General features: G+C 36.8%; 1 protein-coding gene, 1 non-coding gene and 1 pseudogene across 2 annotated transcripts in view; 2 read left to right on the forward strand and 1 right to left on the reverse strand.

Annotated features, from left to right (window-relative positions):
• LOC110022970 (delta-1-pyrroline-5-carboxylate synthase B-like) overlaps positions 1–11,481 on the forward strand; it is a 33,956-nt gene extending 22,475 nt beyond the window's left edge. The window contains exons 5-8 of the mRNA XM_020722146.1: positions 5,493–5,559; positions 5,650–5,720; positions 6,723–6,797; positions 11,244–11,481. Of these exons, the coding sequence (XP_020577805.1) occupies positions 5,493–5,559; positions 5,650–5,720; positions 6,723–6,797; positions 11,244–11,271 (241 nt within the window). The 3' untranslated portion in view covers positions 11,272–11,481. The remainder of the gene's footprint in view (positions 1–5,492; positions 5,560–5,649; positions 5,721–6,722; positions 6,798–11,243) is intronic.
• A 1,336-nt stretch (positions 11,482–12,817) lies between these two features.
• TRNAY-GUA lies at positions 12,818–12,903 on the forward strand. Its single transcript is given in 2 exon segments — positions 12,818–12,854; positions 12,868–12,903. It is a non-coding gene; the product is annotated as a tRNA-Tyr (tRNA).
• A 386-nt stretch (positions 12,904–13,289) lies between these two features.
• LOC110022978 lies at positions 13,290–16,010 on the reverse strand (annotated as a pseudogene).
• Positions 16,011–16,888: the final 878 nt, after the last annotated feature.

Here is a 16,888-nt window from a genome sequence, read left to right on the forward strand (position 1 = left end):
TGATCTTAATCGAGAGTTATCTTAAGTGATTTCGATCATTTAAGATGTAATTAACTATAGGGGTTTGCCGCTATAGGGAACCAGGAACCCAGATAAAATAAACCCTATCTAATTTTTATGTTAGATAGGGGAACTTGTTGGCCTTTTTATAAAATATTTCGCAGATCAAAACGGATGTCACAAATTGTTTAGTCTAAATGATTAAATCTCTATTACAAGTAATATATTTATTCTTCGGGATAAGTGTATTGCTTGTAGTATTGTATTAAATCATCTAAACTATTTGAAAATGTGAGACTCGTTTGGTCTCACTTATTTTAAAAATTAAAAAACGTTACTTCTTTAAAAAAGTTATATTTATATTTAAATTATTTTCAAAATCCCAAAATCATCACCTTTTCAAACTACGAAAGTGAAAGTTGAACAATAAAACGGCCGACACACACATTTTTTTCCTTCTTTTTTTTTTTTTTGCAGTTTTGTAGCTTTCCATTCTCAGATATATTATTGCTTTTCTGCATGCTTTCTTTTCTTAATATAGCTACCCTTTGATTGTTTAATCACTGAAACAACGAAAAACATGAAATTTTGTTGAGATTTATATCTAATTTAGGATTCTATTGGTAAATAGATGAAGTCTAGGGGTGCATTTGTAAATGTTGTAACCTGTAAGGCTCTATATAAGCCCGTCATCAATGAAATAAAAGGATGTTTTTGAGCTATTCTTTCTTTATGGTATCAAAGCCATAACTTAGCAGCCTCAGATCTTCGCCGCCGTCTAGACTATATCGCAGAGTTCAGTCACGAAGTGCAGGTTCGATGAATTGGGAAGAAGAAGAAGAACAAAAGGCTCGAGTGGTGCAGTTAGGGCTACGACTGGCTTCGGGATCACGTGGACTAAAGCATAGGATCGATCATTGAGGGAGGTGCTGCAAGGAGGAGAACATAGATCGCGTTGAATATTTTAGTCAAAGCGAGCAAAGAAGTGACGCTTGGCGTCGCGGGTATGAAGCGGGAAATGTCTCACAGAGGCTCACGGAACAGGGATTGCACGTGGATCTGTGTGAGGGAGTGGCAACTTCAGTACAGGGAAACAGAAGTGGAGCATTGATTGTGCAGAGAGAATATCACGTGGCTAGGGCAGAGTGAAGGCCTTTATTGCAGCTTACGGGAGTGACGGTAAGGATCACGACACTGTACAAAGCGGGCAACATGCGAAGACAGGAAGGATCGATTGATAGAGAAGTTGCGATTTCGTGCAGGCTAAGGCAAAGCGAATCACATGAATTTGAAGGGAGGAGAGTCACATGATTCTACACTGAGCTGAGTGGAATTCCAGGTATGTGATCAGTTTTGGCTGCCTCGAGCTCAGGTATGACAGATGCTCATGAGGAGACCGGTAGGTGCTACAACTGTGGAGAAGTGAGACACTTTAGCAAAGCTTGTCCAAAGCCACCCAAATAGAGAGAAACAGGTGGATTGGACAATCTAGAGGTCGTGTCGTAGTCGTGGAGGCCAAAGAGGTGGAAGAGGTGGCTACCGCCAAATCTGATGGTAGCAGAGGATGAGAGAGTGACAGACAATCTTTACCAATGAGAATCACGAGTTACTGAAGACGTTGAAGTGGATGCAAAGAGCGACATGTGTTGTCAGTGGGGATGCCTCCACCTTATCGTCATCCAAGGGCAACAATGTTATTTATGCTCATACTCGTAATACACTACTCTTGCCTCTATTTCCACCACAAAATCTTCAGAATGGATGGTAGATTTTTGTGAATTTCGACATGTGACAAGTAACACTAAGGAGTTCTTTTCCAATACTAATCTAGCAGTTCCAAAGAGTATTCAGATGACACAATACAACATATGGTTAGTAAGGGTATAGTGGGATGTAACGATTCTATAACTTTGTCCAATGTATTACATGTTTCTGCATTTCCAGTAAATCTTTTATCCATTAGTGTCATTATTCTCCAGTAAAAATGCATTTTAATTTTTTATATTCCTCAAATGATTTTTCAAGGAAAGTGACTGATTGGACACTTGGGACTGGAACGTAGCATATCAGACTCTAGTACTTCGACCGAGAGTGGATGGAGTCTGCTCTGATATCTATGGTGGAAAGTGTTGTAGTAGGAGAATCTGGGAAGAACATCGAGGATGTGTTACTGCTACATCACAGATGTATGAGACATTCTAGTCTTAATTTATTGAGTTGGTTATGTCCATCTATGTTTGAAAAGGCAGATAAGGGGAAACTGATGTGTGATGCTTGTGAGTTTGGCAAGCTCACGAGCTCTTATGTCAGTTCTGGGAAGAGGAGCTCTGATGTATTTGATTTGATATATTTTAATGTATTGGGATCTTGTCCTACTAGTTATATTAATGATTATCATTATTTTGTTACGTTTATTGATTGTTTTTCTCGTGTTACCTATATACTTGTTGAGACAAAAGAATGAGGTGGTTGCTTGCTTTAAAGATTTCCACAAGACAGTTAAGACCTAATATGGTGCAGTTGTGAAGGTGCTGAGATCTGATAATTGGACATAATAAACCAACAAAACATTTGGGGACTACCTGTCAGCTCAAGGAATACAACACCAAACCACATGCCCATACACTTCAGCACAAAATAAAGTAGCAGAGGAAGAATTGACATCTTCTAGTGGTAGTTCGGAGCATGTTGATGACCATGAATGTCCCACAGCAGCTATGGGGGCAAGTTGTGTTGACAGCCGCTCAATTGATTAACAAGATGCTCTCAAATGTTGGAATTGAAGTCTTCTTGTCAAATGTTGAAAGGAGAAAATAGTGAGATCTTTTCATTGAATGTATTTGAATGTGTATGTTTTGTGAAAGACAACAGACTATCTGTAGGGAATTTGAATTTCAGAGTTATGAAATGTGTGTTTGTGGGTTATTCTGCTACTCAGAAGGGTTATGTCTGTTGGAGCTTGATTGGAAAGATTCTTTATGAGTATGGATGTCATTCAAAGAGTTTGAATTATACTATACTCTGGAGATGAATTCACCCTTTGATGACTCAACAAACATTGGAGATATGAGGCAAGATAGAGTGAGTAGTAGTGATGGAGTCGTGCAAGTGGGGACAATATCATGTCCTGCAATGTGTGATGGATCAACCAAGGAGACGTAAATCGAGGAGATTGACCCCATAGGTGGTGGGACTCAGTTTGAAGGTGAGCTAAGGGTGCGTACACAGAGGAAGAAGTAAACTGAGTGAACAGAGTCTGCAGTGCTATCAATTCATTTATCCCGGTCTTTCTCAACTCTTGAGACACCTACACCATCCACAGTTGATTCAAAGCTTGATATTATTCCCCCTCCATCCATTCCTCCCCCCAACGTTAAGGACCCTCCGCGATAATGTGGGACATCCTCCTGATCGTTTTGGGTGGAAACTTGGCATTACAAACATTATTTCTTATTCTAACATCTCACATTTGCATGGCGCATTCATTGCATCATTAGACTCTATCTCTATCCTTAAGCGTTGGCAGGTTGCTAAAGAGGATCCCAAGTGGAAAGCAATAACACATGAAGAGCTTGCAGCTCTCGATAAAATTTGAACATGGGAGATTGTACCACTATCAGCGAGAAGAAGACAGTTGGATGGCGGTGGATCTTTACTGTAAATCAAACTCCAGAAAGAAATATGGAGATGTACAAAGCAAGACTAGTGACAAAAGGTTGTGGTCAGAAGTATGACATTGACTACGATGAAACCTTTGCACCAGTAGCACACATGAGCACAATGAGAACACTGGCTTCTTTGCAGTGAATTGTGGAGTGAGACTCCACCAACTATATGTAAATGTTTTTTTTTTTTTTATTTTTATTTTTTATGAAGAGCTACTGGATGAGGTATATATAGAGATTCCACAATGATTCAATACATCCCAGATAAGGGGCAAGATGTATAGGCTCAGGAAGTCATTGTATGGCTTGAAGCGGACTTCTCGAGCCTGGTTTGAAAAGTATAGAATGAGGATGGTTGGCATGGATATCAGTAGATCAATGCAAACCACACATTATTTTTTTGGCAACATGAATGTCACACCACCATACTTGCTGTGTATGTAGATGACATAATTATCGCTGGTAATGAAGAGACAAAGATTGTTTAACTGAAGGGAAGATTTGGGAAGCAACTTGAGATAAAGGATTTGAGACAGTTTAAATATTTTATTGGGATTAAAGTGCCCCATGGACCTTAGGGGGGTAGTCCTATGCCAGAGAATGTATATATTAGATCTTCCACTGGGGACAGAAATGTATAACTGCAAACCTGTAGTCTCTCCAATTGATCAGAAGGTCAAGCTCAATACATTGACAGATGAATCAATTGATCATGAGAGGTACTAGAGGCCGGTGAGCTGCTTTATCTATGTCACACTCGATTGGATATTTCTTTTGCAGTAAGTGTGGTGAGTCGCTGCATGCACGATTCAAGGAAGGGCCATATGGATTCATTGTATCATATTTTGTGGTATCTGAAGAGTGCACCAAAGAAAGGGTTGATAATCAGGAAGAATGGACATGTAGATATTGAGGGCCTTTGTGGTGAGTTGTGCTAATGACATGAGGTCCACATCTGGATATTGCATGTTCGTAGGGGGCAACTTGGTCTCTTGGAAGAGCAAGAAACAATCGGTAGTAATGAGATCAACAATAGAGGCATAGTCTACAACCATGGTCTTAGAAGTTGTCGAGATGATGCGTCTGGCATCCTTGTTGATAGAGCTTAAGGCGGACCTAGGAGCTCAAATGAAGTTGTGGTACGACAACAAGTAAGCGATCGGCATCGCCAACAACCTAGTGCAACATGATAGAACAAAACATGTGGACATTGATAGATTCTTCATCATGGAAAAGTTGAATAATGGATTGCTGAAGCTAAGTCATGTAGCCACTGGAGAGCAAGTGGCTGACTGCCTCACCGAAGGACTTAGCTCATTAGGTTTGTCTAGATTATGTGACAAGATGGGCTTAGTGAATAACTTTTGTCTATCTTGAGGGGGAGCGTTGAAATCTATATCTAATGTAGAGTCCTATTTATAAATAGATGAAGTCTAAGGATTTATTTGTAAATGTTGTAACTTGTAAGGCTCTATATAAGCCCGTCATCAATGAAATGAAAGGAAGTTTTTTGAGCAATTCTTTTTTTTAAATTCTATATTCTATAATTTTTTTTTTCTTTGAAATTATTTCAATCATTCTGTGAGTTGACCTGTGGCAATTCAAAGAAATCTCACAACAGTTGATGAAATTGTCTTTTTATTATTATTATTTTACTGCCATTTCCCTTTCTTTCTGTTCATTGATAGCATCAGTTATACTGATACCATTATGAATTCCTAATCTGATACAATAAAATATGGATGTTTTAAATTTTTTTTCTTGTAGAAGAAATTGGTTTTTTAACAAAGAGATTCTTATTTGCCACAATTTGATTTATAATGACAGTGCTGCTGTCTTTCATAATGCAAGTACACGTTTTTGTGATGGAGCTCGTTTTGGTCTTGGCGCAGAGGTATGATATGCTTAATTATGTAGGTATCAAGCTCCTGATTTTAATCTTGCATTAAACTTTTTCTTTTTCCTTTTGTTAATTGCTGCGTAGGTTGGTATAAGTACAAGTAGGATTCATGCTAGAGGCCCTGTTGGTGTAGAAGGACTATTGACAACAAAATGGTACGCATACATGTTACGTTGGCCTGAACATTGTTTTCCACTTGAGCATCAACAAAGATTCATTAGTTGCAATTTTCTATTTCCTAAATTCTTGCTTCTATTGATATGTGATTTTGATTGAAATGGTTTTGGCTCTTCATATTAACATTGATTTCATGGAGGAGCAAAAAGGATTCTTGTATTTGTACAATTAATGTGGGACCTTATCTTTGATAAATGTGTGGCCTGATTTGGAGCTATACAAGAATAAAACTTAAAACATAATATTTATTGGAATGAGTTAATCCTTTTGCGGTTTCGTGAAGATGTAATTATTCCTCTGGAAGTAACAGCTATAATTAGTTAAGACTACTGATGATGATGATGAATTGTGCTAACATACACAAATACGCTAAATCTTAGATATTATAATTCTATACCTTCCAAATCTTAGTGAAACGTGTTCAGAAGGTTTCAAGGAAGTAGTTTTTTGGCCACGGACTTTGCAATATAAGGATGGATATCCATAATTGTAAAAATGATACATATCCATAATCGCAGTTTGTAGGCTCATGTATTAGCAATTTTTAAAATAATATGAACATTTTCATTTTATGGATGTGCATTGCTATGATCAGATTAGGAATGGCTCTACTAATTAGTCCATACTGAATTCCTAAGCTGATTGTGCTTTGTCGAGAAGATGTTATCCAAGTATCATCAAACTTAACATTTGTTATAAGCATTCAAAGAAATGTATCTAAAGCCAGAGAAGTTTTTATCTTGCACTTTGCTAGGCCTTGGGTTTCTTGTAATATCAATTTTTGTATCCAGTAGTTTTTTCTGTTAGTTTACACGAACCATTATTCATGAACGCATACTCCATACAGTTTAAAACGTATGTATTATTAGTTCATTTCTTTGGTTAATATTTTTTAGTACATTTTTTAATTACTTATTGACATGTAGAATTATTTATGTTTCGTTTTAATCTGAATTCTGCTTTAATTTCTCGATATGAAGGCTTTTAAGAGGAAATGGGCAAGTGGTGGATGGAGATAAAGGCGTAAATTATACCCACAAGAATCTTTCACTCGAGTAAGCTCATCTCTCACTTGCAATACATGACATTGTTTTTTTCTATGATATTTTGCTGAGTTTGGTAGACTGTTGAACTCTTTATAGTTCAAGGAGTAGTTTATCAATTTTAACTTGAATTTTAGTCTTCTATATGCAATAATGTCATGGCCCGATTTGTAGATTTATTCATGAGTTTTTCTTTTGACTACACGAAGATGTTGCAGGACTTGCCTACTGATAAAATTTGATAAATTATGCTTGTGGTAGTTGTGCTTCTTAATTTGTGTTTTTCTCTACTAACTTTTTACAACAATTAAGTGCTTTTAGATGGTTGAAAGTTTTATAGTATTGAAATTAATTGATGTTATCGTTTGGGATAGATGCAATTTTTTGTAAAATTATTTGTGGAGCTATTATGAGAAAAGCAATATAAGGTTGTGTAATTATAGAGTTTCTTTTTTCTTGAAAAAGGTTGGACAATTACTTTCTTTCAATATTCACAGTCGAACTATTTTGATTGTGAAAAGCAGCTTCTAACCATAGAAGTTTTCCAGAAATTTAGAGCGAAATAGAAGTTGCAGCAGTCTAATATGAAAAGCTATCCTAAGCGTAGTTTGATTCAATGAGAAATGTGTCATCCACTAGCAATTTGTTGAGGGAAGCAAATTTTCTAGGATTATCATGGTACTTGAAGATGTAAAATTTCTATGGGTTCATCAATACAAGGATGGGTTCATTTTGGATGGCTAAATTGAATTTTTCTTTTTCAAAACTATGAATTTAGTAGGTTCAATCCCCATCATTTAGCATTGAATATAGCGTCATATGGGTTACTGTATAGTGTAGTTAAGATGGTATTAAAAAGGATATGCATCTTTTTATTTTATTTTATTTTATTTTTTGAGTGTTGTTTAGGTGGTCTGGTTCAAGCTCGTTGATATTGACTTGTACTCAGTAAGATTGTGATAGTACTAGATGAACAGGTGTTGTGAAGAGATCGAGGATTGGTAGAGAAGCCAACCTCGCTGAATCTCCCTACCATTTTCTTCTCTTCCGCTTGGATAATATGAGTTCTTCCTAGCTTGGAGTGCACTATTTTGTACTTTTGCTTAATATATTCTAAATATCTTCTTCAAATTATCATTTATAATTACTATATTTTATAATCTGATATAAATTTTGTTTGTTTTGTTGGATTTATTTGATTAAATGTATTGGATTGCAAATATTCGTGCATAACATTAGAGCTTTACTAATAAGTATGAATTATACTATAGATAAAAAAAAAAGTGAGAATTGCTTTCATTATTCACACATAGGATACATATATATAGGGAAATCGATCCCTCGTAATTTATAACCTTACTAGATATATCTAATCGTAAATATGGAAAGTGAATAATTTTGAAATAAACACAAAGAAAAGCATAAATAGGAAGAGAATAAGACTATTCAGGGAGTTTTCAAAGCTGTCTTCTAATTCAATCTTCTTGCACCTTGAAGCAGCCGACCAATCCATTTTCCACAAACCCCCACTTATGTTGTGTCGTAGATGTTGTAGAGACTAATGTCACGGACAAAAAGTCTCACATCGGCTAAGTGTATGACTGAAATGCAGTATTTAAGTTCTGGGCTGCCCCACCACCCCTAAGAACTCTTTTGGGAAGTGACAAGTGGCATCAGAGCAGATTACTGCTTGTCAGGTATATGGACTCTCCATGGTCAAGTGGGACCCTCGGTGGAGCCGATCCGTGACGAGGGCGTCACGTGATTGAGTAGAGGAAAATGTCACGGACAAATAGTCCCACACCGGCTAGGTGTATGGCCGAAAAGCAGTATTTAAGTCCTAGGCTGCCCACCTCTCTCGAGAGCTCTTTTGGGAGGTGACAAGTGGTATCAGAGCAGATTACAGCCTGCCAGGTGTGTGGCTCTCCATGGTCCAGTGGAGCCGATTTGTGACGAGGGCGTCACGTGATTGGGTGGAGGAGAATGTCACGGACAAAAAGTTCTACATCGGCTATTTGTGGGCCGAAAAGCAGTATTTAAGTCCTGTGCTGTCCACCATCCCTAAGAGCTCTTTTGGGAGGTGACACTAAGCTTGGTATTGAATTTTGAGAAGGTACTTAACGGAAGAGCTTTGGTGAAGACATCAACAACTTGTTGGCATGTTGGGATGCAGCTTAATTGTATAATTCCACCATTAACCTTTTTAAAAAAGAAATGCCTATCAACTTTAATATGCTTGGTCTTGTCATGAGGCATAAGATTCTTGGCAATACTGATAGCTCCTTGATTGTCACAAATTATTTGTATAGACCTATTGGAGGTGCACACCAATTCTCTTTACACTTTATGAATCCATACCCCTTCAGGAATTGCCCTATACTCCGATTTTGCACTGCTTTTAGAAGCAATAGTTTGTTTTTTTACTTCTCCATGTAACTAAATTTCCCCATACATATAACCTATGGTGGAACTTCTATTAGTGAATTTTTCAGGCCAATTTGCATCAGTGTAGACTTCTACATCTTTTTTTCTGCTTCTCTTAAAAATTAATCCATAATTAAGAGTCTTTTTGAGGAAACTCAGATTGCTATACACCATCTCTGAAAGCTCTTCATTTGGGTTATTTATGTGCTGGCTCACAACACTGACAGAGTATGCAATATCTGGCCTAGTATGCGACAGATATATGAATTTTCCTACCAATCTTTTGTATCTTCCCCCCACAGATATACTTTTTCTTTCACGTTAAACTTCTTGTTAGGTTCCATGTGAGTATTAGCAGCTTTGCATTCCAATCATCCCTATATTCTTTAGTAGATCTAAAATGTATTTTCTTTGTAATATAATAATGCCTTTCTTTGACTTTGTTATTTAAATATCTAGAAAATATGGCATTAATCTCTAGGTCCTTGATTTCAAACTTAGCATGAAGGGCATCTTCGATTTTAAGAATTTCTCCTTCATCATCACCAGTAAGAGTCATGTCATCGACATATAATATCAGTGCAACAATCTTCCATTCTTTGGTGTTTTATGAGTAATGTGTGATCAACTTGACTATGAGAGTATCCATTAGATCCAATAGTTTTAGCAAATATTTCAAACCACACTCTTGGTGATTGCTTAAGCCCATGAGAGCTCCTTGGGTTTGAATACTAGGTGTTTGTTGGAATCTTTCTCAAGTCCTGGTGGTATTTTCATATACACTTCTTCCAGATCCCTATTCAGTAAAACATTTTTTATGTCAAGTTAATGTAGTCTCATTTCTTGTTAATTGCTACAGAAAGTAGAACTCTGATAGTGTTCAGTTTGGCTACTGGTGCGAAGGCCTTATGATAGCCAATTTCACAGGCTTGAGTGAAATCTTTTACAACTAGTCTTGCTTTGAATCTCTCAACGCACCATCAACTTTATATTTGATGTTCAATACACATTTACATCCAACTGACTTTTTATCATGAGAGATTTTAATAAGAATCCATGTGTCGTTGTGCTTTAGTGCTTGAATCTCCTCTTCAATTGCTTTCATCTATTCCGGATTGTCAGGAGCTTTATGAATGAATTTAGAAATATGCACATTATCAAGGTTAGATACAAACGCTCTATAGGCTGAGGATAGCTTCCCATAAGCTACATGCTCCGAAACTAGGTATCTAGTACAGCTTTCTTTATCATTAGCACCATAATGGGAAACAAATATTTCATGAGTACTAAACTCCTCACCTGAGATTTCATGTAAATGTGAGCTCGGGTTTTGGTTGGACCAATTTTGTCATTGCAAGTTAAAGAGGAGATCCTTTGTTATGCAACTACTTTCATCCATCTCTTCAACTGCTTCAAAATATCAGGTAAATTTAACTTCTCAATGCTTTTTTCTCCGAAACTCTTTGTTATGGGCTCCAGGTTGGGTCGGTTGGACATCCTCAACAAGGATTAAGAGGATTAGGTGGGAGAGTAGATTGTGAGGCCATGTAGCTATCATAAATTGCATCCTGGAATTGATGTTTATTTGCACTCTCCCCTAAACATTAGATTTGAGGTAGTATGTTTGATTTTCAAAAAATGTGACATCTATGGAGATAGTATATATATATATATATATTTCCTTATTTATTTATTTAACATGAGAGTAACACCTATGAATTGGATGATAGGTAACTATCAAAACATGAAGCAGTATTTTGAAGTACACGGTTAGACATTTGATTGATAAGATGTCTTAACATGATATTATTTTTCACTCCTTTTATGTGATTACTATTTCGAATTTTATATTTGTTGGCTAATAGCTCCTATTTTATGTAGGCAGAATTAATTTTTCTACTGCCACGCATATTGTGTAGTGCTGCATCACAAACGACTATTAATCTGAAGGATTATAACAGACTTATCGTGCCCTCTATATTGGAAGGATTTTGAAGTTATAATCTTATTTATTTATCAATTTTTTATTCACAGGCAAAAATTGGACAATGGAACTGTTTGACAATTTTAAACAGATATCTTCTGTAAGTGGTCAGCTCTACTCACCGAAGAAATTGAATGTTGCTTTTTTGTTACTGTTGTTGTGTTGTTACATTTATTTACATTTTTCAAGGCTGATGCTTTTTGTTGTAACTGAGCTAAGTTCAGGTATGACCTAAATTAGCTTGTTAAACCGTGTTTATTTATTATTAGTATCGTTATTATATATGAACTTGAAAGAGTTGTATGGCATGTTGCCGGAGTATTGGAATTTTGTTCTGCCTCCTATATGTATTTTAGGAAGACTTACTTTAATGCTACCAAATGCTATTTATCCAATATTTTAACTTGAATTATCCATGTTGTGTATTTTAATGTTATTTGATCAAATCATGCGAATATATATATATAGAAAAGCTGTAAATATTAAATGCTTGTTGGAGATTTGTCCTGCGTACTGAGATTTGAGTGATATTATTATAAATCTAATTGAATTTAATATTAGTTTTATAAAGATGTAAAATAGAAATATTTCTTTGCTTTTGTGTTTATCGAAGTAATTTTTTTCTTCTCCATCGTGGAAAGTTAACACATTGCATATTTTGTAGGGTTTAGGTTCACGTACACGAATTTGCTAAAATGGTACTACATAGAAGCTTAATTTTTCATTTTCAATTCATGTATAGGTATTTTCAAACTCATACACTAAATTATATGCATGAAAATGATATATTCAAAGTAATAACACGAAGAATTTTTATAAGTAATTCCATGTACATACTATGATAATAGAGAAAATTTTGCATACGTAAGATATACACAGCGTTGCAGATGGCAAGGATGTTATTTAAAAGGTATTGGAGGGTTATATTCGTGTTATATCCCTCTGTAACCTCCATATAACATATTTGTACCTTCTAGTAAGTTTCGTGTTTTCTCAAATATCTTTTGAATAACCTCCCTGACGTATGTAGAGCTGCGTATGTCTGTAAATTTTTCTCTTGATAATGGGGGCATTGTGGTGGTGCTGATAGCAGCTATAGATAATAAGACTGGCAATGCAACAAGAAGAAAGTGATACAGGGTATGCATTAGCTAGCTAAGCTTTGAGATTGACCTCTAACCTCCTAACCCTCTTTTGTTACTTATAAATATATTTAAAGCTGAGCTTGTTTCAGATTCTAAACTTTTTATATGTAAAAATAATTACGAGGAAAATTTAGGCGGTTCATGGCCGCGAATTTGGACGAAAATAATAATGGTGTGATGGGTTTAGAGCTCTTGATTAATTCACTTGGAAAGTTTAATGTGAATAAATAATACACATAACCTATAAAATCTTTATATGGCCATAAGTTCAACCCCAAATTTATACTCAAATTTAAAATTTTATTAACAAAATCGTCACTCAAATTTTTATTCATTTTGAATTATAATTATTTATTTACTTGAATTTATAAAAAAAATAATTAACTCATTAAAATATTAGCTAAAAAAATATTAAAAGTTGGGGTTAAGTACAGAAATAAAAGTTTAATATTCAATAAAAAATCAAAAGACTTCAATATCCGACCTTAGCTCAGTTGGTAGAGCGGAGGACTGTAGTTTGACAGCTGTTATCCTTAGGTCGCTGGTTCGAATCCGGCAGGTCGGATTAGTTTCAGTTTTTTGAGGCTTTTTCTTTTAATCAACCGATCGTATTTGGCACTTCTGTTAACAACCTTCTAATTTGATGCGAATAAATTCCAATACATTAAAATTTTTATTTTATTTTAAATGAATTATTATCCATCTGTATTTTTTAAAAACTTAATTATCAAAATCAACAATTGGATAGACTACAATATAAATGAAGTTAGTCTCATATTGTATCCACTTAATTTCCTTGATTACTAAAAAACCAAAAAAAAATTCATTTCAGTATTCCTGTTTTATGAATCCTGTTTGCGAGCAGCCGGTATATATATATATAAAAGAACTAAATGTAATACATTTAATTAAAAAAAATGATTAAGAGAGAAAAAAGCTGATGTTACTAGCAGTTATACTGTCTCTCACTCCCTCTCTCTAAAATGATTCTCACAGACAAACCTACTGTTGTTTATTTACTCCATTGTCTCCTCTATGTTCACCGCAGCAATCTGCGAAGCCCCGATCCGGAAATTAACGCCAGACGGCGGCGGGCGACCGCCGTTTTCGTCGGACACTCTTCTCTGCCTTCTTTTTCCTCCTTGATATCTCCAGGAGGAAGGAAGCAATCCATAGAAAGCCCCCAAATGTTAAAGTCAACCTCCTCCACCGTCCATGTCTCCTCCATCCGCGTCCTCGTGTTTCCTTCCTCCGTCTCACCAAATCGAAACAGGGAAACGCTCGTCCGGCCGGCGTGCGCGATCTGGACCCCGTCGACCGGCCTGTAATCGTTGATGGAGGATTCCATGGTGGTTTCCCAGTACACGCTTTCTTGATTGGGGGTTTTGATGCGGAGGAGATGGGAGTCTTCCAGATGAACCAGAAGGGCGGTGCGTTGGCTGAAGTAACCCCATAGGGTGTGGCGGATGATTTCCACGCTGCTGCTGCTTCGAGATCGGAGGGTGGAGGCTTCGGCGTCCAGCCGGAGAACGAAGCAGTCGTGGTTGTTGATTGTTTTCTCGCCGATGCACACCGCGTTGTTGAAGAGGATGGCCGTGGATTTTGGATCCAAGCCCTGCACACCAGGTGTTTGAGTGTTTGACGCAGACAAACTTGAACAAGTGAGGCAATTTACATTTTTTATTTTTCTCAAGCACATACAAGTCTCATTAAAATAAAATGTTCATTTAGATACTTAGATGCCTAATAACGAATTGTTTTAAATGTAAATATCAAATTTTAGGTGTTAGATATGTAAATAAATTAGAATTGTGTTGTATTATGTAAATTTATCACAAAAAAAAAAAAAGGATGCTAGATTTAATAAATATATAAAACAATTCTTTCTTGGGTGTAACTTGAAAGATATTTCTCTGTATTTTACTTGATAATAATTATTATCTTGTAAAAAATGTTATCTTTAATGATCACTGTTGTTATCATTTCAATTATAAAAATGGCCTTTTTATAACTTAATAAAAAAATGAGGTATGATTTTATTTATATAAATATTTAAATCATAAAAAAAAATACATTACAGTTATATGTTTAAAATAAAATACATAGTTTTTGCATATGTTTTGCTCATCCTCACAAAAGAAGCCCAGCACATATAAACTAAGCATATATTTAGATGAACCAACCGGGGCGAGCCTAAATACTGTTAGATTGCAAAGCATATCTAATGACAAGGCTGACTTCTGACCAAGTGAACTTATGAATACAACCAAAATCGATCCTTCAATTAGTCAATATTTAATCATAAGGCGGTTATTTAATCAAAGTTATAGGCGTTGCACAGAGTAAAGCTGTGCACAAAGCATTTTTGTTGATGAAAAAGGGTGGATTTTTAATACGAACAATTTTGAATTGTACCTGGAGGGAGCGGCGAAGGGGTCTTGGGGGCCCTCTTGAGGCATGAGACTGCTGCCATGGTGTTTGCCTCCACGCAATCTTGCCATTGCTGCCAGCGCTGATCTTGCAGCCAGACACCACCAGCTCCAGGCACCACAGGTCCGGCAGCTTCTGCCACAGGACAAAGCCCCCCATCTCTCCACCGCAGACCGCACCACCACCTCCCTTTCCAGCCTTCTTCCCGCCGCCATTGCTGTTGCCACCACCCCCTGGCCGCAGCTCGGTCGCCGCCATCCTCACCTTGCCCATGGCATACATGCTGCTTATACCATTCAGGGCCTTTTCTCCTCCCGCAGCTGCTATGTACTGCTGCACTATGTATTTTGCCATTGATGCCTCCTGTATTATCCGTCACACAAAACTTAGCTAAGAAATCAAATTGCTGAGGAGGATTTTTATGTGTTCCATCACTTCGGAGAATAGGGGAATAAGAAAGGAGTTGGCTTACAATGGGTTCTTCCTTGATGGCATTGCCCAGTATGGAGTGGTGCGGCGGCATGGGAATTGGGACAAGCGGCGCCCCCACAACGCCCAGCATTAGCTGGAGCTCCGCGTTGCGTCCAATCACCGATGAGCCGGTGCGGTGGTCGACTTGCGCGCGCATCCACGCCATCATGTTGGTGCAGCGAGTGCCAAAGTGCTTGCTGCTACTCCGGCCCCCGCCCCTCCTCAGGTATGGGCACCTCCAGCACCGTGTCGAGGCCATCTTCACGGTCGAGGTTGGGGCACAGCTTCCTCATGGAAGAAGCCGGTGCCGTGTGACCGTCTACCTTCATCAGATGATGTCTCAGAAAAGTCCGCCTCTCTATCCCTCTCCCAGTTGAACCTGTCTGGCTTTGTTTCTGTATGGGTATCGGAGCGCAGAGCAAGTAGGCGAAGGAGCTACAGAGTCGTGGGGTCCTCTGATGCTGATGGATCTACTGTTCTTCTCCTTGATGAACGTGGCCGCACGCTATAACATCTCTGTTTTGCTTCTTTATTTTTTACTTTCTTCTTCTTCTTTTTATTCGCACACCTACCATTCTTTTTATACTGCTTTATTTTAAAGTTTTGAACGCCTGAATTGTTGCTTTTTGTTCTGCATGCACACCTTCTTTCATATTTTTGTGCTCAAATACCAAAGTTGTTTATTCTATCGCCCGGAAACTGTAAAGTAATCTTTATTGTTCGTTGGGTATATTATCTACCCGTTGGGCCGTTTCCTGTATATATATATATATATCTTCCATTTGTAAAGAGTGGAATCCCATTATGCCTTTGTGATTATATAATGAAAATGATTAATATTATTATAATTTTGGATTTTGGATTTCAGCTCTGATTTAATTTGGCCGGCTTATGAGTACTAGACAGTGATAATTCTTGATTTCTATATTCCATCTGCAGTTTGTGTTTCTTCTCTGATTTCTATATTCTCATTTTGGGGAAATTAAAGGGTGCATGCTGTTCCATTTCTATATTGGCCGTAAACACAACTTGGCTTTAGGTACCCATTACTCCTGAAGAAGATTGAAACACAAGCGACAGAGAGAGAATCTTAATTGGTAGGTTTCACTGTCTAGAGAGATATAGCGCTGACCCCAAGTTTAGGGTTTAGGACTATGTTTTATTATATTATTGGTTTCAACTTGGTATTAAAAATATCAATTCAGTTATTGATGATAATTTTATCTTATTTTAATTTTAGGTTAATGACTTACATTATAAACTTTGTCAATGATTTCTTGGCATTTTTTTTAACATATGCTATGTAAGTTAAATGTAATTAGCGTTATCATTAAAATTAATTATGTTTAGATTCATCCATCCATGATTGAACTGAATAGATCTTATAAATAGTTGTTATTGTTTGCGTTTTTGTATTTCGGAAGTGAGAATAATTAATTTAGCAGATTTATAGGTGTTCTTGTTCATGTTTGGCCTTGACCCCTTTCCTACTTGTTGGTATGAGCTATGATGAGAGTTAGAGGTTGAATTATATGATAAGACTTGAGAAAAATATTTGAAGTAGTATTGATATACTTGTCTGTAAAGAAGCTTGATTTGATTGCTGTATAATTATTCGTTATATAGAAACTGCAGATAGAGTAGTTCCT

The sequence above is a fragment of the Phalaenopsis equestris genome, unplaced genomic scaffold (assembly GCF_001263595.1).
Source record: "Phalaenopsis equestris unplaced genomic scaffold, ASM126359v1 Scaffold000203, whole genome shotgun sequence".
In the NCBI taxonomy this organism is placed as follows: Eukaryota; Viridiplantae; Streptophyta; class Magnoliopsida; order Asparagales; family Orchidaceae; genus Phalaenopsis; species Phalaenopsis equestris.